Source organism: Capra hircus, chromosome 22 (genome assembly GCF_001704415.2).
Source record: "Capra hircus breed San Clemente chromosome 22, ASM170441v1, whole genome shotgun sequence".
Lineage (NCBI taxonomy): Eukaryota > Metazoa > Chordata > Mammalia > Artiodactyla > Bovidae > Capra > Capra hircus.
The window spans coordinates 56519233-56544861 of NC_030829.1; the positions used below are offsets into that span (position 1 = coordinate 56519233).

Below are 25629 nucleotides of genomic sequence, written 5' to 3' on the forward strand. Positions count from 1 at the left end.
TGTCAAAACCTGGATGCAGATGAACCACTCCTCCGCTGACAGGGAGGCTCAGAGACACTGGAAGCCGATCTCCACGCTGGACTGGTGGTTCACCACGCTGCACAGCCTCCCGCGGAGTCTCACGCACCCGGGGAGCCCCGTTCGGCCAAGACTCTGAAGCCGGGCCACTCGTCTCAGCCCGGGGTCCCAGCACTGGCTCCACCTGGGCAAGCTCCCCGTCCTCCCGGCCAGCAGTCATGTCAAGGTGAACACGGGAGCCTGGACCTCGGCAGCTGTGTTACGGGTCTCATTCTGATTTCCCTTGGTCCCACCCTCCAGAGCAGGGCTTCTTCACTCTGGGCCACAGACCCCTGCGCGCCTACAAAACACAGTCGGAAAGTTAAACTTTCCCCATCTTCAGCTTCTAGCTACAGATCTCTGTTAAAAATCCCTGCTCCTGAAACTCAAAACCAGACAGACAATCCACATTCCTTACTGAAATGAAATCTGTGGTCCAAAGTTATCCCAAGCTGAAGAGATGCCCAAGAAGCCGGAAGGTGTCTGGAGAAGGTGAAGAGATGAAGCCCGACCCCAGATGACAAGACGCAGAGAGTGAGGCTGGCCGGAGCCCAGCTCCCCACAGCCGGCCTCCCACAGGACTGACCCACACACAGGGGCCGTGGCCCCCCGTTCCCGAGCTTCTGAGCAGGTCCTCAAAGAACCGCCCAAGCCGGGGGTTCTTAATCACGGTCTCTGGGACACTGGCTTTTTAAAATGTGTCAGGTTCTAGAGGTTCTAGACTCTAGTCCCCACCCTAAAATGATTTTTCCCCAGCCTTATCTGGTCACCAAGTCTACAGAGCACCTCCCCAGACGACCCTCCTCTCAGTTCGGACAGGACTGTGACCAGAGTCCCCTGTCGTCCTCTTCCTGAAGACCCCGGCCAGGCTGAGGCCCTTCGGGACTTGTGTCTCTGTTGCTGTAAATGCCACATGTTCCCACGTTTCTTTTAACCCGAGGGACTGCTCCCCAAACAAAATCTGCACCCCCGTCATTCCACCTCCCCCCACAAGCCCAACACACAGGCTGCTCACGCGTCCAGACTCAAGGTCCCCGCCCCATCCTGCTCTCCTGACACTGCCAGGTGCCATGAGGACTACATAACTCCTTGCGTAACTTCCGTGCAATTTCTTACCAGCTCTCCCACACTGGCATTTAGCTTGCAGGGGCTGGGCCCACAACTCAGTAAACTCTGTGCAATGCACAGAAACACTCATCCACAGAAAGCGAGGCCATGAAACCCAACGGCCGTACTGGGATGTTTTCAGGTGGCTGCAGCAGAGCTTTCTTGCAGCAGAGCAGCCTTGCTGCTCCTGCCCTCTGGTGGACACACAGGACCACCACAGGAGGTAAAACGATAAGCTCTCAAGCCTTCAGTAACTTAAAGGAGCTAGTTTTGATCTTAGTACCATTTCTGCAGATAAACTAGTGCCTTCAGGTCTTTTAATCATATCTGTATTTCTAGTTTATGAAGAATGAACAAAAGGAGCATTTTTCAAGGGATTATAGACACCTGGAAGAATGGAATGGTAAGAGGTTGAGTTACCTTTTTAAGAAATAATAGTGCTCAACCTAGAGCAGGCCCCAGTCAAATACATTGGCAAGGGAGCTAAAACTCCAGTGGAAAAGCCATGTCTTTGTGGCCTGAAGAACGTCAAGACAGAGTTGGTGGAAATCCACTATTCGAGGTGAGGAAAGGTCTGTCGCTGGCTCTCTGTCATTCCCCACCATTCTGGTTGCTAAAAATACAAGATGACACACAAGAAGAATCAGTAAAAGGTGCCCCAGTCACACCGGAGGCTACCTTCAAGATGACAAGGGTTTCAAAGCAGCTGCTTCTGAAAGGTGTTCAAGATGAACAGAGAGAGAAAAAGATTGTGTGTGTGTGTGTGGGGGGGGTGGTGGGCGGTGGCGGGGAGGGGAGAAAAAGAAACTGACTGGGCAATATAAAAATGTTTATCAGCTGCAGAAAAAATACGTGATGAAACGATGGTCAAAATTTATTCTGTCAGTTCCTAACAGTAATACTTACATGTGACAATAAAACCCTCTAGCATTTCTGGTCTCTCACAATATTTAGCCCTTAATTGGAAGATGATGGTCAGATTATTTTCTGTTTTATAGATTTCCCTAAGCTGAATTATACGGTCTCTGAGGATAAGATCTAACAGATAATGGTGCGAGTTCTTGTTGACTTAATAAGAGCGCACCGATCTGCAGTTATTCTCCTGAGGTCAGACACTGGAAGCTGTGTAGTGTGTGCTGAGTAACATTCTAAAACTGATCCTAATGCAAACAAAACATACGCTACAGTGCTGAGAGCCAGGTGAAAAATCCCAGACTACCTGTTAGAGTTACTTGCGCCTTGGCCTTCCACTGGTTTGAATGATTAGCTGAGTATCATCTGGTAAGTCTGTAAATTACCCAAAAGCCTAGCTTGTATTATAAGTCTGCCTACCTCTTGATACTGCCAGTGTCCTCTGAACTTCAGGAGGCTTATTTGCAAGCAGAAAAGTACCTCACTTGCTTAAGTAAGTAATATCCCACATCGAAACGCCCTTAGAGCACTGTCTGCTACGTCCTTAAGTGTCCAGCAGATAGATCTGTGTTCTTACCTTTACAATGGAAGTTAACCACTCTGGGATAATGCAGGTTTACATCATCCAGACTATCAAAGTGTTCCATTTCCATACATTCCTTCACACGTTCTAGACATGTGAACACGATGGCCCCCTTCTTCTGCTGGAGAAAGTGAAGTACTCATTCTCCATATTCTTTTGCTTTGCATTAGCAATTAAGTATTTTTAATGTAAGATAACCAGATACTACTTTACTGTTTTGTCTTACACTTTATGTTAAAGACCTCTTAGGTAAGACTGGGCAACTCTGCTTAATTAGTTGATTAAAAGAATGCTAGTAAGATCCTAACGGAGAAGGCAATGGCACCCCACTCTTGCCTGGAAAATCCTATGGACAGAGCAGCCTGGTGGGCTGCAGTCCATGGGGTCGTGAAGAGTCAGACACGACTGAGTGACTTCACTTTCACTTTTCACGCATTGGAGAAGGAAATGGCAACCCACTCCAGTGTTCTTGCCTGGAGAATCCCAGGGACAGGGGAGCCTGGTGGGCTGCCGTCTATGGGCTCGCACAGAGTCGGACATGACTGAAGTGACTTAGCAGCAGCAGTAAGATCCTAAAGTATGTGCTGGTTGGTTGGTTTAGTTGCTAAGTTGCGTCTGACTCTTGCAACCCCATGGACTGTGGCCCGCCAGGCTCTGTCCAGGGATTCTCCAGGCAAGAATACTGGAGTGGGTTGCCATTTCCTTCTCCAGGGGATCTTCCTGACCCAGGGATCGAACCTGGGTCTCCTGCATTGCAGGCAGATTGTATACCAACTGAGGTACAAGGGAAGACCAATATTTAACATATTGGGAAAGAAAAATGGAGAAGAAAACACTGTATAAAATACCATGACACGTCAAAGCAGCAAGTCTCACAGACTGCTGATGTACAGGTAGTCCAGTGATTAGCACGAAACTGGGAGCTTGACTGTAACCAACTGATGTGTTTCAATACAGATGTCTCAAGAAACACCTGAAGGACATTAACTTTCCCACACAGGACTCCCATTAGGTACTGGAAAAAAATGTCCTAGGGACCTACAGCAAAACAGAACACAGACAGTCCTGAGTCACCTTTTACTAATTCTTCAACACCCTTGGTCACTCAGGATGGGATCAGCCCACAGACCCAGGAGGGCCATGCCTACAGCTCAAGCACGCTGAGGGAACCCAAAGCTCAGAGCACCCTGTGGACTGTAAGGGGCTCTGAAGAGTCCTCCGGTCGGCAGGGGTCCTGGTGGATTTCCTCCCTCTTTCCAGAGTGACGCCTCCCTGCCACGACAGGTTAGCGTGCACTAGGTGATATACACAGATACACTAGCACACACAGATGCCCACAGTGCACACACCCCAGTCTGTGAACGGTGAGGGGGAAGCAGGAACGAGGCACCAGCGCTCGCGCCTTCCTCCGGCCCAGGCCCCCCCCAGCAGCACGCCTTTCTCTGGGGCTCTGGGGCTCTGGCCGCCGTGGCACCGGCACCAGGGAGGAAATGCAGGCGTGCTGCCGCCTCGTGGGCGCCTCCTTTCACAGCACCTCGACATCCCGGCTCACGGGCCCTTCTAGGTCACAAGGCCAGGGGGGCCGAGAGTGACACCTGCCACACAGCCATGTCTGGGGTAGCTCATCAAGAACAGTTCAAAACAGAACTGCCTCTCAAGAAGCAAATTCAAGGCATTCACCTAACAAAGAACAGGCCCCCCACCCCTTTTCAAGCACATGGAGAGGATGCCGCCTGGCTGATTATTAGACAGGGCTAAGTCATCTCATCACTGACAGTGGCCATCCTCAAATCTCTACAAACAGCACGTAGCACAGAAGGCAGAGAGCAAACAGACTCCCCCGGGGCTGTCTCTGGGAGGTGTGTTTGTAAAAGGCCCCACTGACAAGGGGCCAGAGTTTTCTAAGAGCACTCGATACACACACACCAGGTGAACCGGCAGTGACAAACGCGGGCCGCAAGCGGAGTGCTCCGTCACCAGCAACAGACACGGCACAAGGCGCCCAGCGACAAACGCGAGGGTTCAGAAGACGGGCCGCTTTACAGAAGAGAGAGAATGAAATGATGCCTCTTCCAACAGCCTGGATAGCCGTGGACTTGGCATACAGAGTGAAGACAGACGTAGACGTTCCGGAAAATATATATGCTATTAGTTGCAGGTGGAATCTACAACACGAGACAACTGAACCCACATCAGAAACAAAAACCGACCGCCAGGCCCACGACACAGCCTGACAGCTGCCCAGGGCAAGGTGCTGGCGGTGAGAGGGGGAGGGTCTGACCTCAGCACACGTGCAGAGCGGCAGTCCCAAGAGGCCTGGTGCTCAGTGCAGAGTCCAGACCCCACTCTCATAGACTAGGCCACAAAGTGAAACAAAAACGTGTGTGTGTATAAGTGAGTCAAGTGGCTGGACACCCAGGAGAAACAGCACAAAAGAGGAACCGTATGCCATAGGAAGACACACACCGAAGACGCAAGGCCAGCGGCATTCCCGAGGTCTCTGGCCCCGGGCTGTGACCCATCCCTGAAGTCTGAGCAGTCTTGGGTCCCTGTGCTGGGCAGGAGCCGGTCAGGATGAGACTGCACACGGCGCCACTGGGCCCTGCACGGTCTGACTCTATAAGGCGGGACCACATCCTGCACAGCCAGGAGGGCCCGCCGACAGCAAGGCAGGCGGAACCAAGGTCGGCGCGGGCTCCAAAAGGCACCGCGTCTGCCAGCATCCTGGTGCCGGACCTCCCACTCTCCACGAGCAGCCCCTGCCGGGACAGCACCCTCAGCCCAGCTGTTCTCCAGTGGTTGAGATCTGCCTGCTGGGACATGAGGCTAAGGCGGAGGCGGGGAGGAGACGCAAGTCCTCTGGCACACCCCACTCTCCCCCAGCACCCAGCACCCGGACCTCCTCTAGCTTCTCAGTGCCCTAGCAACCAGAACAGAAAATGCAGGAACGCTGCCATCCTGTGTAAATGTCCACCAGCAACTTAAAATATGGTGCATTCAGGCCCTTTACACAGATCTGGGGATGTAAATGCCACCTGTCTTCGAGCCAATTCCTGCGTTTTGTCTTCTGTCTTTGTGACTGCTTGCGTCGTGGCCCACCTGCCTTCTCTGTGCATGGAATTTTGTATGCAAGCAGATTTGAGGGGGTTTCCATTTCCTTCTCCAACATATATTCCAGATCCCTGGACTGAACTGGCATCTGCTACACTGTCAGGCGGGTTTTTTACCACTCAGCACTTTGTGCACGCATGCTCAGTTGCCTCAGCCATGTCAGAGTCTTCGATTGTAGGACTCCTGCCAGGCAAGAATACTGGAGTGGGTTGCCATGCCATCTTCCCCACCCAGGGATCGAACCTGCATCTCTCGTATCTCCTATGTTGGCAGGTGTGATTTTTACTAATAGTGCCACCTGGGAACCCCCCCGACCCACCAGGCAAACCCCAAAACACACGTTCCAGGAGACAAGGAGCCCCTGCCATCTGTGACGGCCTGGACCGTCCTGGAGGGCGTCGTGCTAAGTGAAGACAGGGAAGACCAACGCTGCAGGACGTCGCACACGTGCGGCTCTCAGGGCGGAAGTCAGACAAACGGAAATGGAGTGGAAACATGGTGGCCAGGAACACAGCGCTAAAAGACAGGGACAGCGGGTGAAAGGTTACGGACTCTCACCTGTAGGATGAGCACGTATTTAATGTAAAACACAGTGACTGACTGAGAGCACCGCAGCGCGCCCCGGAAGCTGCCGTGGAGCCAGCAGACGCTGCACACGGACACCAGCACGGGCAGCGCCAAAACCGGACTGCTCGCGCTCTCTACAGTCAGCGGAAGCAGGACCGGGGCGGCTGTGGCTCAGATCATGAACTCCTTATTGCTAAATTCAGACTGAAATTGGAGAAAGTAGGGAAAACCACTAGACCATTCAGGTATGACCTAAATCAAATCCCTTACAATTATACAGTGGAAGCGACAAACAGATTCAAGGGATCAGACCTGATAGACAGAGTGCCTGAGGACTATGGACGGAGGTTTGTGACACTGTACAGGAGGCAGTGATCAAGACCATCCCCAAGAAAAAGAAATGCGAAAAGGTAAAATGGTTGTCTGAGGACTTACAAATAGCTGAGAAAAGAGGAGAAGCTAAAGACAAAGGAGAAAACGAAAGATATACCCATCTGAATGCAGAGTTCCAAAGAATAGCAAGGAGAGATAAGAAAAGGCTTCCTCAGTGATCAGTGCAAAGAAATAGAGGAAAACAACAGAATGGGAAAGACTATAGAGATTTGTTCAAGAAAATTAGAGACACCGAGGGAACATTTCATGCAAAGATGGGCTCAATAAAGGACAGATGGTAAGGACCTAACAGAAGCAGAAGATATTAAGAAGGGGTAAGAATATACAGAAAAACTGTACAAAAAAGGTCTTAATGACCCAGATAACCACGATGGTGGGGTAACTCACCTCGAGCCAGACGTCCTGGAATGTGAAGTCAAGTGGGCCTTAGGAAGCATCACTATGAACAAAGCTAGTGGAGGTGATGGAATTCCAGTTGAGCTATTTCAAACCCTAAAGATGATGCTGTGAAAGTGCTGCACTCAATATGCCAGCACATTTGGAAAACTCAGCAGTGGCCACAGGACTGGAAAAGGTCAGTTTTCATTCCAATCCCAAAGAAAGGCAATGCCAAAGAATGCTCAAACTACCGCACAATTGCACTCATCTCACATGCTAGTAATGCTCAAAATTCTCCAAGCAAGGCTTCAGCAATACGTGAACCATGAACTTCCAGATGTTCAAGCTGGATTTAGAAAAGGCAGAGGAACCAGAGACCAAATTGCCAACATGTTGGATCATGGAAGAAAAAGAATTCCAGAAAACCATCTACTTCTGCTTCACTGACTACCCTAAAGTTTTTTTTTACTGTGGAGATCACTACAAACTATGGAAAATTCTTAAAGAGATGGGAATACCAGATCACCTGACCTGCCTCTTGAGAAATCTGTATGCAGGTCAAAAAGGAACAGCTAGAACTGGACATTGAACAATAGACTGGTTCCAAATTGGGAAAGGAGAACGTCAAGGCTGTATATTGCCACCCTGCTTATTTAACTTACACGCAGAGTACATCGTGAAAAATGCCAGGCTGGATATATCATAAGCTGGAACCCAGGTTGTCTGCAGAAATATCAATAATTTGATATTATGCAAATGATACCACCCTAATGGCAGAAAGTGAAGAGGAACTAAAGAGTCTCTTGATGAAAGTGAAACAGGAGAGTGAAAAACCAGCTTAAAGCTCAACATCAAAAAAATAAGATCATGAAAAGGAAGAATTGGAGAACCCCAGAGTTAATAGAAGGAAAGAAATCTTAAAAATTAGGGCAGAAATAAATGCAAAAGAAACAAAAGAGACCATAGCAAAAATCAACAAAGCCAAAAGCTGGTTCTTTGAAAGGATAAATAAAATTGACAAACCATTAGCCAGACTCATCAAGAAGCAAAGAGAGAAAAATCAAATGAATAAAATTAGGAATGAAGTTGCTTCATTTGCTATTATTTTCTCCCATTCAGAAGGCTGTCTTTTCACCTTGCTTATATTTTCCTTTGTTGTGCAGAAGCTTTTAATTTTCATTAGATCCCATTTGTTTATTTTTGCTTTTATTTCCAGAATTCTGGGAGGTGGATCATAGAGGATCCTGCTGTGATTTATGTCTGAGAGTGTTTTGCCTATGTTCTCCTCTAGGAGTTTTATAGTTTCTGGTCTTACATTTAGATCTTTAATCCTTTTTGAGTTAATTTTTGTGTGCGGTGTTAGAAAGTGATCTAGTTTCATTCTTTTACAAGTGGTTGACCAGTTTTCCCAGCACCACTTGTTAAAGAGATTGTCTTTACTCCATTGTATATTCTTGCCTCCTTTGTCAAAGATAAGCTCTCCATATGTGTGTGGATTTATCTCTGGGCTTTCTATTTTGTTCCATTGATCTATATGTCTGTCTTTGTGCCAGTACCATACTGTCTTGATGACTGTGGCTTTGTAGTAGAGCCTGAAGTCAGGCAAGTTGATTCCTCCAGTTCCATTCTTCTTTCTCAAGATTGCTTTGGCTATTCGAGGTTTTTTGTATTTCCATACAAATCTTGAAATTATTTGTTCTAGTTCTGTGAAAAATGTTGCTGGTAGCTTGATAGGGATTGCATTGAATTTGTAAATTGCTTTGGGTAGTATACTCATTTTCACTATATTGATTATTCCGATCCATGAACATGGTATATTTCTCCATCTATTAGTGTCCTCTTTGATTTCTTTCATCAGTGTTTTACAGTTTTCTATATATAGGTCTTTACTTTCTTTAGGTAGATATATTCCTAAGTATTTTATTCTTTTCGTTGCAATGGTGAATGGAATTGTTTCCTTAATTTCTTTTTCTACTTTCTCATTATTCGTGTATAGGAATGCAAGGGATTTCTGTGTGTTGATTTTATATCCTGCAACTTTACTATATTCATTGATGAGCTCTAGTAATTTTCTGGTGGAGTCTTTAGGGTTTTCCATGTAGAGGATCATGTCATCTGCAAACAGTGAGAGTTTTACTTCTTCTTTTCCAATTTGGATTCCTTTTATTTATTTTTGTGCTCTAATTGCTGTGGCCAAAACTTCCAGAACTATGTTGAATAGTAGCGGTGAAAGTGGACACCCTTGTCTTGTTCCTGACTTTAGCGGAAATGCTTTCAATTTTTCACCATTGAGGATAATGTTTGCTGTGGGTTTGTCATAGATAGCTTTTATTATGTTGAGGTATGTTCCTTCTATTCCTGCTTTCTGGAGAGTTTTTATCATAAATGGATGTTGAATTTTGTCAAAGGCCTTCTCTGCATCTATTGAGATAATCATAATAGATTAATCATAATAGCAAATGAAGCAACTGACAAACAACTAATCTCAAAAATATACAAACAACTTCTGCAGCTCAATTCCAGAAAAATAGATGACCCAATCAAAAAATGGGCCAAAGAACTAAATAGACATTTCTCCAAAGAAGACATACGGATGGCTAACAAACACATGAAAAGATGCTCAACATCACTCATTATTAGAGAAATGCAAATCAAAACCACAATGAGGTACCACTTCACACCAGTCAGAATGGCTGCGATCCAAACATCTGCAAGCAATAAATGCTGGAGAGGGTGTGGAGAAAAGGGAACCCTCCTACACTGTTGGTGGGAATGCAAACTAGTACAGCCACTATGGAGAACAGTGTGGAGATTCCTTAAAAAATTGCAAATAGAACTACCTTATGACCCAGCAATCCTACTGCTGGGCATACACACCGAGGAAACCAGAATTGAAAGAGACACATGTACCCCAATGTTCATCGCAGCACTGTGTATAATAGCTAGGACATGGAAACAACCTAGATGTCCATCAGCAGATGAATGGATAAGAAAGCTGTGGTACATATACACAATGGAGTATTACTCAGCCGTTAAAAAGAATTCATTTGAATCAGTTCTGATGAGATGGATGAAACTGGAGCCGATTATACAGAGTGAAGTAAGCCAGAAAGAAAAACACCAATACAGTATACTAACACGTATATATGGAATTTAGGAAGATGGCAATGACGACCCTGTATGCAAGACAGGGAAAGAGACACAGATGTGTATAATGGACTTTTGGACTCAGAGGGAGAGGGAGAGGGTGGGATGATTTGGGAGAATGGCATTGTAACATGTATACTATCATGTAAGAATTGAATCGCCAGTCTATGTCTGACGCAGGATACAGCATGCTTGGAGCTGGTGCATGGGGATGACCCAGAGAGATGTTATGGGGAGGGAGGTGGGTTCATGTTTGGGAACGCATGTAAGAATTAAAGATTTTAAAATTTAAAAAAAAAATAATAATAAATAAAACATGTTAAATCTTAAAAAAAAAAAAATTAGGAATGAAAATGGAGAGATCACAACAGACAACACAGAAATACAAAGGATCATAAGAGACTACTATCAGCAGTTGTATGCCAATAAAATGGACAATGTGGAAGAAATGGACAAATTCTTAGAAAAGTACAATTTTCCAAAACTGAACCAGGAAGAAATAGAAAATCTTAACAGACCCATCACAAGCACGGAAATTGAAACTGTAATCAGAAATCTTCCAGCAAACAAAAGCCCAGGTCCAAACGGCTTCACAGCTGAATTCTACCAAAAATTTCGAGAAGAGCTAACACCTATCCTCCTCAAACTCTTCCAGAAAATTGCAGAGGAAGGTAAACTTCCAAACTCATTCTATGAGGCTACCATCACCCTAATACCAAAACCTGACAAAGATGTCACAAAAAAAGAAAACTACAGGCCAATATCACTGATGAACATAGATGCAAAAATCCTCAACAAAATTCTAGCAATCAGAATCCAACAACACATTAAAAAGATCATACACCATGGACCAAGTGGGCTTTATCCCAGGGATGCAAGGATTCTTCAATATCCACAAATCAATCAATGTAATTCACCACATTAACAAATTGAAAAATAAAAACCATATGATTATCTCAATAGATGCAGAGAAGGCCTTTGATAAAATTCAACATCCATTTATGATAAAAACTCTCCAGAAAGCAGGAATAGAAGGAACATACCTCAACATAATAAAAGCTATCTATGACAAACCCACAGCAAACATTATCCTCAATGGTGAAAAATTGAAAGCATTTCCCCTAAAGTCAGGAACAAGACAAGGGTGTCCACTTTCACCACTACTATTCAACATAGTTCTGGAAGTTTTAGCCACAGCAATCAGAGCAGAAAAAGAAAGAAAAGGAATCCAAATTGGAAAAGAAGAAGTAAAACTCTCACTGTTTGCAGATGACATGATCCTCTACATGGAAAACCCTAAAGACTCCACCAGAAAATTACTAGAGCTCATCAATGAATATAGTAAAGTTGCAGGATATAAAATCAACACACAGAAATCCCTTGCATCCTATACACGAATAATGAGAAAGTAGAAAAAGAAATTAAGGAAACAATTCCATTCACCATTGCAACGAAAAGAATAAAATACTTAGGAATATATCTACCTAAAGAAAGTAAAGACCTATATATAGAAAACTATAAAACACTGATGAAAGAAATCAAAGAGGACACTAATAGATGGAGAAATATACCATGTTCATGGATCGGAATAATCAATATAGTGAAAATGAGTATACTACCCAAAGCAATTTACAAATTCAATGCAATCCCTATCAAGCTACCAGCCACATTTTTCACAGAACTAGAACAAATAATTTCAGGATTTGTATGGAAATACAAAAAACCTCGAACAGCCAAAGCAATCTTGAGAAAGAAGAATGGAACTGGAGGAATCAACTTGCCTGACTTCAGGCTCTACTACAAAGCCACAGTCATCAAGACAGTATGGTACTGGCACAAAGACAGACATATAGATCAATGGAACAAAATAGAAAGCCCAGAGATAAATCCACACACATATGGAGAGCTTATCTTTGACAAAGGAGGCAAGAATATACAATGGAGTAAAGACAATCTCTTTAACAAGTGGTGCTGGGAAAACTGGTCAACCACTTGTAAAAGAATGAAACTAGATCACTTTCTAACACCGCACACAAAAATTAACTCAAAATGGATTAAAGATCTAAATGTAAGACCAGAAACTATAAAACTCCTAGAGGAGAACATAGGCAAAACACTCTCAGACATAAATCACAGCAGGATCCTCTATGATTCACCTCCCAGAATTCTGGAAATAAAAGCAAAAATAAACAAATGGGATCTAATTAAAATTAAAAGCTTCTGCTACAACAAAGGAAAATATAAGCAAGGTGAAAAGACAGCCTTCTGAATGGGAGAAAATAATAGCAAATGAAGCAACTGACAAACAACTAATCTCAAAAATATACAAGCAACTTATGCAGCTCAATTCCAGAAAAATAAACGACCCAATCAAAAAATGGGCCAAAGAACTAAATAGACATTTCTCCAAAGAAGACATACGGATGGCTAACAAACACATGAAAAGATGCTCAACATCACTCATTATTAGAGAAATGCAAATCAAAACCACAATGAGGTACCACTTCACACCAGTCAGAATGTCTGCGATCCAAAAATCTGCAAGCAATAAATGCTGCAGAGGGTGTGGAGAAAAGGGAACCCTCCTACACTGTTGGTGGGAATGCAAACTAGTACAGCCACTATGGAGAACAGTATGGAGACTCCTTAAAAAATTGCAAATAGAACTACCTTATGACCCAGCAATCCCACTGCTGGGCATTCACACCAAGGAAACCAGAATTGAAAGAGACACGTGTACCCCAATGTTCATCGCAGCACTGTTTATAATAGCCAGAACACGGAAACAACCTAGATGTCCATCAGCAGATGAATGGATAAGAAAGCTGTGGTACATATACACAATGGAGTATTACTCAGCCATTAAAAAGAATTCATTTGAATCAGTTCTGATGAGATGGATGAAACTGGAGCCGATTATACAGAGTGAAGTAAGCCAGAAAGAAAAACACCAATACAGTATACTAACACGTATATATGGAATTTAGGAAGATGGCAATGACGACCCTGTATGCAAGACAGGAAAAAAGACACAGATGTGTATAACGGACTTTTGGACTCAGAGGGAGAGAGAGAGGGTGGGATGATTTGGGAGAATGGCATTCTAACATATATACTATCATGTAAGAATTAAATCGCCAGTCTATGTCTGACACAGGATACAGCATGCTTGGGGGTGGTGCATGGGGATGACCCAGAGAGATGTTATGGGGAGGGAGGTGGGAGGGGGGTTTATGTTTGGGAACGCATGTAAGAATTAAAGATTTTAAAATTTAAAAAATAAAAAACTAAAAAAAACCCTAAAAAAAACTAAAAAAAAAAATAAGATCATGGCTTCCCATCCCATTACCTCAGGGCAAACAGATGGGGAAAAAATGGAAATGGTGACAGACTTTACTTTCCTCTCTCCAAAAATCACTCCAGATTGTGACTGTAATCAAGAAATTAAGACACTTTGCTCCTTGACAGAAAAACTATAACAAACCTAGACAGCCTATTAAAAGGCAGAGACATCACTTTGTCAACAAAGGTCTGTATACTCAAAGCTGTGATTTTTCCCGTAGGCACAGATGGATGTGGGAGTTGGACCATAAAGAAGGCTGAGCGCCAAAGAGCTGATGCTTTCTAACTGTGCTGGAGGGTCCCTGGGACAGCAGAGAGATCCTACTAGTCAATCTAAAGGAGATCACTGTTTCCACATTCACGGGAAAGACTGAGGCTGAAGCTGAACCTCCAATGATCCGGCCACCTGATGTGAAGAACTGACCCACTGGAAAAGACCCTGATGCTGGGAAATACTGAGGGCAGGAGAAGGGGACGACGGAGGATGAGGTGGTTGGATGGCATCACCGCCTCAGTGGACGTGAACTTGAGCACACTTCAGACGGTGACAGCCGGAAGCATGCCTGGCACGCTGTAGAACATGGTGTCACAAAGAGCTGGAGACAGTTCAGTGACCGAACAAACTGCGGTTGCCGAGTATACCTCAGCCAAGTTTTAAAACTGTACCACCACCTTGCGTAGCCTTATGTGTGTAAATTTAATGCATATGTATTACATCTGTGCCACAAAGATGCTAACAGGGAGGTAACTGCATTCCATGTATGGCAGCAGGAGTATTAACTGCCTGAAAAATTAGGAATACATTGGAATCCCAAGGGGAAAAAAAAACAGTTAAGAAAAAAGAGAAGCTAAAAGATGTCAGTTAAAATGGAATTCTAAAAGAAATCCTCAACATAGCTCTCAGTTGTAAACAGCAGCGGTGCCCTCCACCAGAGATCAGCGCTTCACCAGGCAGGCCTGCTCTGCTGGCTTTGCTGTGTGTGCGTTTCAGCTATCGCGGGTCATGGTGTGAGCGGGTGTGAGTTCCCTGCAACCCACATGCCCAGCGGGACAGGGTCAGCAGACAGGTGATGGAGTCAGGAGGTGGGCCCTCAGGAAGGGGAGCAGCGCTGCTGCAGGGGCCCACGAGCTCCTTCACCCTCCCAGCACGTGAAGACGCGGCGAGGGGGCGTGGGCCCTCACTGGACCCTGACCGTGCCGGCACGCTGATCTCGGACCCCCAGCCTCCAGAACTGCAACAGTAAACACGCCTGTTGTTTTTAAGTCCCCTGGTCTGTGCTGTTTTGTTACAGCATCCGAAACAGGCTGAGAAACCGCGTACAGTGAGATGCATCGTGGGCACATCCGAGCTCGTGGTTCTGGGGACCGGAAACCTCCTCTGGAGAAACCACGTCTGCTGACGCAGCGAGAGACCTCGAGAGGGGCTCTTCCTGGGTTAATGGGAGGGTCTCACAGGAGAGCCTCACAGGAGCCGGAAGGGAGAGAGGCGGAGGTGGAGGGTGCTGCTCCCCGAAGCCGGGAGGGGCCCACAGCCCCAGGGAGCCATGCCTGCCCACACCTGGTTTGGGGCTCCCAGCCTGCAAACCATGGGGATGCCAGCGTCCGTTGTTTCTAGTCATCCCATCGGGGTCATGCTCCAGCAGCCACGGGAAACAAAGCCCAGGGTTCTGCTAACAGCCACTGTGCCCCCGCGACACGGTTCAGATTCCGTCCTCCGACCCAGGCCGCAGGAAGCACAGCCAGCTCTCCAGACCAGCCCACACACAGCACACGGGCGCGGGCAGGACCGACCGTCTGGAGCTCTTCTCACGCCTGTCAGTGCCTGGCCACCCAGCAGTGCCGTGTTGCCTCCTCGTTTCCCCGTGCTAAATCCTCAAGAGATCTGACGAAAACTGATGGAGAGGAAACTGGCCAAAAAGACAGGCGCGCAGCCAAGCAAACGGAGAGCAGCGCCTCTGGGGCGAGAGTGAAATCCGGCTTCTCAGCCCTCACCACGTTCAGGGCCCAGCAAATTCACCCCGATCCTCCCGCAGACGGAGAGTCCAGACCGGTCCTGAAGCCTCCACGCCTCCCGGCCCGGCCCCCGCCTGCCGTGGCTCGCCCGGCTAACAGGCTGACTGGTCTCCCCTCTTCCCCCGTCTCCTCTTTCAGGACATTCACAGCGGTTCAGTCACAGGTCATGCCAGTCCTCCGGTCAAAACCCCATGGCGGCTGCCCGCCTCGGCCAGAATGAAAGCGGGGTCCCACCCAGTGCCCCGAGCCCCGCACGAGCGGCCGGCCCTCCCTTCCCACCCAGCTCCGCCCTGCTGGTCCCAGCACCAGGCGCTCGCACCAGCCCCTCCCTCGGGTGGCCGCTGCCTCCCCTTCCCCAGGTCTCTGCTTCCTCTGCTGAGGCTCTCCGGGCTCCACCACGGACACTGCAAGCCCCTCACTTCCTGTCCCCATTCCCAGGCTTATTTCTCTCCTTAGTCCCACCGTCTCATATCCTGTTTATCTCATGGGTTTACTTGATTCAGTGGAATGTGGACGGTGTGCCGGCTGGGATGTCTGCCATTTGTTTAAAGCCGTATCCCCAGCAACTAGCAACAGTCTGTCATGCAGATCCTCCCAGCCATCTGCTGAATGAGCGATCAGGTAGGACAGGCCTACCTCAGCATCTCAAGCAGGATTTCAGGGGTATACTGCTCAGCTTCGGAACCAAAAGGCAAGCCCACTTCACCCTGGCCGCGCTCATCTCCACGCCCCCAGAGCCCGGCCCGCCGCCCGAGAGAGAGCAGACGCTGAGTGGCCTCAGGCCCCCACAGGCGAGGCCCCACCTGCCGCGCGACGGAAGGAGCCAGGCTGGCACCAGACCACGCTCGAGCTCACGGCACTTACCCCATTCCCTGCTTGAAAGCTTCAATCAGCTCATTCTTTTTGTTCTGATCTTCTACCCAGTACACACTTGGAATTACAAACTCTGAGATCACGCGGCATTCTGGACAAGACCTGCAACAAGCAGCGGGTTAGGAAGGGAGAGACTCAGTCACACACCCCATGCCCACTCCCCACTACACCTCGTGCTCAAGTGTGTGACCAGCCCGGTGCCTCTCACCCCTGAATTCTAAAAGGTACAAACACAATCCTCTAAGCCTAATCTACAGTTAAAACATGTTCAACAGTAAAGAGACAACCTAATTTTAAAATGGGGAAAGGATTTGAGTGGGCATTTCTCCACAATGGCCAACAAGCACACGATGTTTAATACCATTAGTTATTAGGGAAATGCAAATTAAAACCATACTAAGGTATCACTTCACACTTGCTAGGATGGCTAACATCAGAAATCAAGACAATTTCAAAATAAGTGTTGGCAAGAATGTGGAGAAACTGGAATCCTCCTACGTTGCTGAAAGTGAAAAGTCAAAGTGAAAGTCGCTCAGTCGTGTCTGACTCTTTGTGACCCCGTGGACTATACAGTCCATGGAATTCTCGAGGCCAGAATACTGGACTGGGCAGCCTTTCCCTCTCCAGAGCATTGTCCAAACCCAGGGATTGAACCCAGGTCTCCCGGATTGCAGGCAGACTCTTTACCAGCTGAGCCACAAGGCAAGCTCAAGAACACTGGGGTGGGTAGCCTATCCCTTCTCTAGCGGATCTTCCCGACCCAGGGATTAAACCGGGGTCTCCCACACTGCAGGCGATTCTTTACCCACTGAGCTATCCGGGAAGCCCCTGGGGGTATAGAATGGTTCACCCATTTTTTTTAACAGACTAAGCGCTTTGGGGCGTCTTTATCTGGCTGTGCTGGTCTTAGCTGCAGCGCACGGAGTCCAGTGGCACACAGCATTGGGAGCTGCAGGGTGCCAGCTTGGCTGCTCCAAGGCATATGGGATCTCAGCTCCCTGATGAAGGACTGAACGCACGTCCCTTGAGTCACAAGGTGGGTTGTTCACCACTGGACCACCAGGGACATCCCTGGTTCAGCCACTTTGGACAGCAGTCTGGCAGGTTCTCAAAATGTAAGACACAGAGTTCCCATATGCTCAGCAACTGCGCTCCTAAGTGTATACCCAGAAGTATTGAAAGCAGGCAGGCAAACAAATACAATAAATATTCACAAGCACAAATAGCCAAAAGATGTAAATAGCCAAAAAGCCACTGTAATAGCCAACAGATAAAAACAACCCGGAAGCTCAACTGGTGATCACATAAACAAAACGCGGCCTCGGCACAGGATGAAACAATTACTCGGTCACCGAAAGGGAACAGTATGTTGGCTCATGCCACAACGAAGGTGAACTCTGACAACACGCTGAGTTGAGGAGCCAGACAGAAAGGCCTGCTATGGCAGGGTCCGCTTCACGTGGCCAGAACAGGCAACGTCAGACCAACACTGATTTACTGACTGAAACCACCCTTGGCTATTCACTGAAGCACTGATGCTGAAGCTGATGCTCCAATACTTCGATCACCTGATGAATGGACTCACTGGAAAAGACCCTGATGCTGGGAAAGACTGAAGGCAGGAGAAGGGGACGACAGAAGACGAGATGGCGGGATGGCATCACCGACTCAAAGGACATGAGTCCGACAAGTTCTGCGAGATGGTGAAGGCCAGGGAGGCCTGGCGTGCTGCAGTCTGCGGGGTCACAAAGAGGCGGACGCGCCTAAGCGCCCGAACGGCAGCAAAGCAGTCGCCAGGGCTGGAAGCAGGGATCAGGCAGTGACTCGAGGCCGAGTGTTTTCTTTTTAAGATGATGAAAGTGTTCTAAAATTAGCCTATGTAACAGCTGCGCTACTCTGAACATAATACAAGTCCTCTGAGCTGTACATTTCATCTCAATAAAGCTGTTACTTCACCACACACATGTGTGACTTTAGGCCAGTCACCTGACCTCACCAGGCCTGAGTTTCCCTACACAAAGCGAGGGTGACGATCACGGGGTCACTGAGAGAATGACGACATAACGAGTGTGAAGTTTCTCACGCTGCACAACGTGTGGCGGCTTCTCCCTGTGGGCGAGCTTTGCTCCCTCCCGCTGAGGAGCTGAAGACTCCTGTGTTCCTATGTGTGGGTTCGCGCTCAGTAGAGCTGGAGCCAAGCCCTGTGCTCACTGAGGACACCCAGTGTCAGAGGCCACGTGGAATGGGCTTCGTGCCCCACTTCCCTCAGGCTTCAAGTGGCCCCTATATGGCAGATGAAGACAAAGACAGGCAGCTGTCCTAAGGGCAGACCGCCAGTCACGTGAGCACCAGAGCCCAGTGGGCCCTCTCGCACAGGGGTGCCTGCTGAGGTCCCCCCAGCACCGCAGACGCCTGCAGGAACTGACACCCACATTTAAAAGGAGAAGGCATCAGGGCTCAGGGGGGAGGGGGGGGTGGTCTGCAACTTGCTCAAGGCCCTGCAGCCCGGAAGACGAGGAAGGCTTCAGAGCAGACAGATCTTAGAAGGTCCCGGGTCGAGCCTCCTCCCAGCGTCTACAGCTCAGGCCCCAGCTGCACTTACTTGATGATGGGGTTTTCAAACTGCTTGGCACACCGCCACTGCCGGATGCAGGACAGGCAGTACGTGTGGTTGCAGCTGGAGAGGATCCCGAACCTCCGCTCCGAGGCCGACGCCTTCTCCAGGATCACCTCCATGCAGATGCTGCAGGCCTTGTCCTGGCTTGCCTGGAGGGCGAAGGCCTTCTCCATCTCGCGTTCGAATGCTGACATGCAGACCTGACGTACGGGGGGGGGGTGGTGGGGGTGGGGGGGAGCCTGAGGCCTGGGAGCAGCTGGCGCCCACGCGGCCCAGCTTGGGCAGGAGGGCCGGGGACCCAGGCTGCCGAGGCAGGGCCTGCGTCCGGGACACAGCGCGCGCTCAGGCCGCCACCAGCTCGGCCCTCTGCCCTCCAGCACCGCTCCTGGGTCGCCTCCAATTTAAACCCGAGATCAGAGGCCCAAGGAAGTTACAGGGCTGATGTGGGGTCACAGAGGTTGCCAGGACTGGGACCCTGGTGTCCTGGCCCCTTGGGCACTGCCCTGCCCCACACCAATACCAGACATGGTGAACAATTCTTAACCTAAAACATTGGGCTGACAGGCCAGGGTCGGAGGTTGGCAGCATCTCTTCCTCCCAGGACACGCCCCTCCACTCAGGAAGCAGGTGAACACGTCCCAGTGCAGCACCACGTACTGGGCACCGGCGTCAACGTGAAGGCTACACAGACCCAGACCCTGGCACGGTGGACGCACACGAACCCACAGGCACACGGGACACTGCATCCCCGGGGGAGGGCAGCTCTCATCGGCGCTCACCGCCACACCCCCTGGAGACGGCGGAGGGCGCAGCCGCCCTCACCCGCTGGAGATGTGGGGGGAGGGGAGCAGCCCCCCTCCACAGCCTGTGCTGAGCGGAGGCCGCCAGAAGACGCTGGAGCCCGCGGCCCTGCCAGTCCCTCCAGCAGCGGGCGCCTCACTCTCGCCGGGGCTCGGCCTGGCTGGCCAGGCCCAGGATGCAGGTGCTACTGGCAGAAAGACGCGGACAGAGCTGCCAAGGGTTTCGTCACCTAGTGCACCCCCCCGCCCGGCCGCAACCCGCTCCTTCAGACGCGTTCACGTCAAGCTGGGCGCTGTACCTTCTCGTGAGCTTTCCTCTGCTCAGGGTCGAAGGGGTGCAGGACGCGTAACCTACAGATCTCGCACACCTCCCCGTGCAGGTAGGCGCACGCATCCCCAAAGCGGCACTCCCCAGCGGCCGCGTAGGGGCACAGCTGCTGCCCGCCGCCGTACGAGCTGCTGGCCTCCAGGTCGTCCAGGCCGCTCCGGATGGCGTCCAGGTAAGAGTGTGGCCTCAGCTCGGGGCCGCTCTGCGCGTCGCTGCAGCCCCCAGGACCACTCCCCACGCCGGGGCAGGTCTTGTCTTCAGCCATGCCGGAGAGATCTGAAGAGAAAATGCACAGCGCACACGCTCGTGAACCCCAGCCCCACCTTTCTGGGAAGCCATCAGTCAAAACCTGACAGATGAACCCTGACTTTGGGAGTTTCACCCTTGGGAATATATGGAAAAAAACAAAGGCCAGAGGGGAAAATGTTCAGAGTGGTATTACTTAGAACTGTAATAAAAACCAAAAAGCCATAATTGGCAACATAGGGAAATAGCAAAGCAGACGGTGATATATTTTTATAAAAGAATGTGAAAGTTGCTTTTCAAAAACGGCAAGTATGGAAATGTCAACACATGGACCAGTTACACTCAAAAAAAAAGAAAGTCGAACGGAATCCGGAATGATGTCAACAGAACCGCAGAGACTCCCTCTTCTCCAGTCGCTCTACAGTGAGGAGACGGAAGACCCAGGGCAGACTCCTGCCCTTCAGCCACCACCCACCTCTCAGCCAGGAGCCGCCGCCGCCCTGGCACACGCTCCTAACCTCCTCAGAGCGGGCAGCTATGGGATGGACCTGTTTGCTTAGTGCGGTATCTGCCTATCTTATGCTGAACAATTTTCAGAAGTAGAAACTCCTTCACCTGGTGAGAACCAGCCAATAAAACAACTACCGTTTGTAGTCTCTGACCCAGGCAAACCCTGTTCCAGGGCACAGACCACTTCCCAAACTGCGGCGGGCTGTTCTGTTTCTGAAAGTGCAACTGGCTCGGCGTTGAGGACCGAGACTGTGAACCAGCAGAGACGGGAAACAGTGAAACGTGCTTCATCAACACGCGGAGCTTTGCGATGAGCAGCCTGCAGCCTCTCAGAGCGGGGCCGGCACCCCACGCAGTGCCAACAGTGTCCCTTCCCCACCACAGGCACGAGCCCAGACATGTGGCCCGAGCGCCCTGCAGCAGAGCAGGCTGCTCTCAGGGGGCTCTGGGTAGGTGCTGAGGGGCCCCCTGACAGGGAAGCCCAGGACACGAGGGTGCTGCTCAAAGGAGAGACAGGGCCGTGCCCACTCACTTCGGTCTCTCAGTACCAACGTCCTCTTTTCACGTTTCCCGGGCTCGTGTAAGTTAGTCTTCACGATCGATGAAGTGAGCTCAGAAGCAGGGCGAGGACTGTGGAAAGCCGGGGAGGGCACCCCATGGGGCACAGTGCCCATGGCCCCACCAGCCGCAGCAGAGGGCCTTGTGTGATCATACCTGGACAAGACACACGCAGAGGATCAGGAGCCCCCCCCAACATGCCTCACCCGCCCCAGGTCGCAAAGGCTCCGTCCGCTTCTGCTCCATCTGTGCACGTGGACGGGGAGACAATCTCCTGTACTTTAATCGATAAAACTCTTACCAGCTGGAAAGAACTGCCTGGCAATTCAGAGTGGGTGGTACACTGCTGTCTATTACTTCCACTGAGTGCCCTGTGGAGCTCGAGTGGGACGGACGTGCTGCCCAGACCACGCAGAGCCCGACCCCCAGGAGATGGTGGCTGTTCCCTGGACTCCTGGGGGCGCCCGCTGGCGGGAGCAGAGCAGGGCGGGCTGAGTGCCCGCGTCCCGGGAACACAGGGAGGGACAGAGGGCGCTCCCAGTCCAGGAGGCAGAGCAGCTGCTCTCTGCGCGCCCAGGGAAAGGCACCTACGGACGGTGGATTCAAATGAAGACCACGCGCGCATAAATGCTGCTGCGTGCGCACTCACCCAAAAAGCTGGACGCCACTTACGTCTCTAAAAGCAGCTAATGTGGAAGAGCTGAATGATGGGACATCTACATCATGGAAGGTTATAAAACCACAGTTAGCACGCAACAGTGGCAGCACTGGGAAAAGCTTATGACATGTTATTAAGAAAAGGCAAGACATAAACTCTTGGGTATACTGTGAATGCAAATTTATAGTTACAGACTCGTAAGAACGGGCCTGAAAGTGACTTTGGAAAATTAAAATTGTTTTTAGGGCACTAAGTTTGAGCTTTCTGAATTATTTTTGCACACTCCTTTTGAAGTTCTCCCCTCATCAAGACCCAAGGTTCAGATGAAGGATTTAGGGCCCCGCGAGCTCAGCGTAGCAGCCGGCACAGGCGCGGCTCTTGCCTGCAACGAGCCCCGTAGGCGCAGCAGCCCTTCTGGTAGTATTTGCAGACGGTGGATGGCTTGCTGTTCGCCAAGTCGTGTGAGAACAGGCACTGGCTTCCTTCCCGACACACACCGTGCATAAAATACCTGGAGAGAAAGCAGAGGCACAGGGCTTTTAGAGGCACACTTTACTTTCCACATCACCGTATTCTTGAACCGAGTATACACACACACACTCTCCATACACTATGTGTTAAGTGGGCACTGGAGATGCCCCCGTGTCCTTGAATCGAAGACACAGTGATTTTAGACACACCACAGCTATTTCCGTGGCAGTGTTTCCAGAAGAAACGTAATCCCACATATTTCATCCTCCAAACATCCTCTTGATTTAAGAAACGTTCCCCGCGTAAAATGTGAGCCTCCTAACTGAGAAAGCACATGCTGAAGGCCTGCTCTGTCCTCACGGAGTTAAAGGGTCTGCTGTGCAGAAGTCAGAGACCTGGGCTCGAGCCCCAGCGGCGTCAGCCATCAGCGCAAAACCAGCTTTGGCGGGCCTTGCTACCTTCACCTGTGAAACAAAGCTGACACGACCTGCCCTACTAAACCGTGCCGAGGGCAGCGCCGAGACAGGCACAGAGAAGAGCATCCGCAGGCCGTCCCAGTCGGGCCTGAAGGAGCCACAGCGAGGCATCCTGGCTCCGTCCCGCCGGAGCAGGGAGGCGCTTTGGCATTAAGGGCAAACGCACTCTCAAACGGAGAGACTTTCGGTCTGCCCCAGTAACGTTCAGAAAAAGACAGAAAAGCTCGAAAACGAGCTAGATGACAGCAAATAACTTACTGGCAGTTAAAGTTTAACATTCTGTGAGGGAGGAGAATAAAATCTAAATGCTCAAAAACACAACATTTGGCATTCAATCCAAAATCACTGGATATACCCAAAAGCAGGAAAACGTGACCCACAGCCAGGCGAACAGTCCGTCAGTAACAGGAACGGCAGGCGGCAGACTCAGGAGGCTGAGACTTTAATTACGGCCACCACAGGCCACGCTCAGTGTGCTGAAGGTTTTAAGAGAAGCACAAAAATAACACGAGGAGAAATGGACAGCACCACAAAGAACCGAATGAACTTCCACAACATACGAACCAAATGAGAAATGACAGGTACACCATGACGGCAAAAGAGCACTACCTAAGACAATCTCAGAAACCTTGAAGACAAAGCAACGGAAACTGTCCAAACTGAAGTACAAGAAGAGGAAAGAGATTTCTGCTTCCAGCCAGGAGGAGCATGGAACTTGTCCCTCCACTGTGAAATGCTAGGACACAGAACAAAACACATCAAACAACTGATTTCACACGTGGACAAAAGGCAACACCAGACTGGGCCGTGGAGGCAAACAAAGGCGCCAAGCCTGGCCTCCCGCCGCGAGGCATAGCTGGGCCCGGAGCAGGGAGGGCGACCCCAAGCGGAGCCCCGCGGTCTTGCTGACACGAAGAGGCAGAAACTGCAGTTCAAGGAGGCGGAGGGAGGCTCTTTTAAGAGCCAATAAATAGAATCGCACGTATACAGTGACTGACTTAAAGGTGTCAAGGTAATTCAACAAATGATGCTGGACCCAGGATACACATGAAAAAAAAAAAAAACCATGTCTGCGGATGGTACCCAACGTGAATGAAGTATACAACGAAACTGCCACGCATCCTAGGCAAAAACACTTAAACTCGAATCCAACAAAACTGCGGATCTACACCTCAAAGAATAACATACCTAGGAATAAACCTACCTAGGGAGACAAAAGTACTCCAAAGACTGTAAGAAGACAAACAGACGGAAAAATATCCCATGTTTGTGGACTGAAGAAGCGATATTGTCAAAATGACTATACTCCCCAAGGCAATCTACAGATTCAATGCAATCCCTATCAAATTTCCAATGGCATTTTTCACAGAAATAGAACAAAAATCTCAAAAACTGTATGTAGACATAAAAGACCCCAGAGAGTCAAAGCAATCCTGAGAAAGAAAAACAGAGCTGGAGGAATCAGGCGCCCGGACTTCAGACTACACTACAAAGCTACAGTCATCAAAACAGTATGGTACTGGCACAAAACGAGAAATATGCATCAATGGACCAGGACAGAACACCCAGAAAGAAGCCCACGCACCTACGGTCAACCGATCTGTGACAAAGGAGGAAGACCACACAATGCTGGAAAGACAGTCTCTTCAACAAATGCTGCTGGGAAAACTGGACAACCACGTGCAAGAAAGTGACCACAGGTCATTCTTTAACTCCATATAAGGTCAAACAGGATTAAAGACCTAAATGAGACCAGATACTGGAAAACTCCTAGAGGAAAACACAGGCAGAACACTCTGTGCAATCAATCACAGCAACATCTTTTTCTCACCCATCTCCCAGAATAATCAAAATGAAAACAAAAATAGACAAGTGGGACCAACTCAAACTCAAAAGCTTTGCCACAGCAAAGGAAACTATAAACAAAACGAAAACACAACTCACAGACTGGGAGAAATATTTGCAAATGATGCGATACACAAGGCATCAGTCACGATCAAAATGTGTACAAACAGCTCATGCTGCTTCAGAGTGTCAAAGCAATCAACTCGCTCAACAAATGGGGAGAAGACCTAAACAGACATTTCTCCAAAGACACACAGATGGCCAACAGGCACATGAAAAGATGTTCAGTATCACTGATCATTCAAGAAATGCAAGTCAAAACTACAATGAGATCTCACATCCGCCAGAATGGCTATCATGAAAAAAAATCCACAAACAATAACTGCTGGAGAGGGTATGATGAGAAGGGCACCCTCCTACCCTGTTGGTGGGGATGTAGACTGGTACAGCCATTACAGAGAACAGTGCAAAGGTTCCTTAAAAAACTAAAAATAGAGCTACCATCTGACCCTGAAACCCCACTCCTGGGCATGCACCGATGGGTAAAAACATGACCCAAAAGGATACGAGCGCCCCAGTGTTCACTGCAGCACGGCTTACAGCAGCCAAGACAGGGGAGCCCCTGAATGCCCACCGG

At 49.1% G+C, this 25629-nt stretch overlaps 1 protein-coding gene across 1 annotated transcript in view; it reads right to left on the minus strand.

The window, feature by feature from the left end:
* The window catches only part of MKRN2 (makorin ring finger protein 2), a 43588-nt gene that overhangs the window by 1323 nt on the left and 16636 nt on the right, over positions 1 to 25629 (minus strand). Inside the window, exons 2-6 of the mRNA XM_018066964.1 lie at positions 22583 to 22711; positions 21517 to 21698; positions 20200 to 20504; positions 19086 to 19300; positions 16475 to 16585 (exon numbers count right to left, since the gene is read on the minus strand). Of these exons, the coding sequence (XP_017922453.1) occupies positions 16475 to 16585; positions 19086 to 19300; positions 20200 to 20504; positions 21517 to 21698; positions 22583 to 22711 (942 nt within the window). The remainder of the gene's footprint in view (positions 1 to 16474; positions 16586 to 19085; positions 19301 to 20199; positions 20505 to 21516; positions 21699 to 22582; positions 22712 to 25629) is intronic.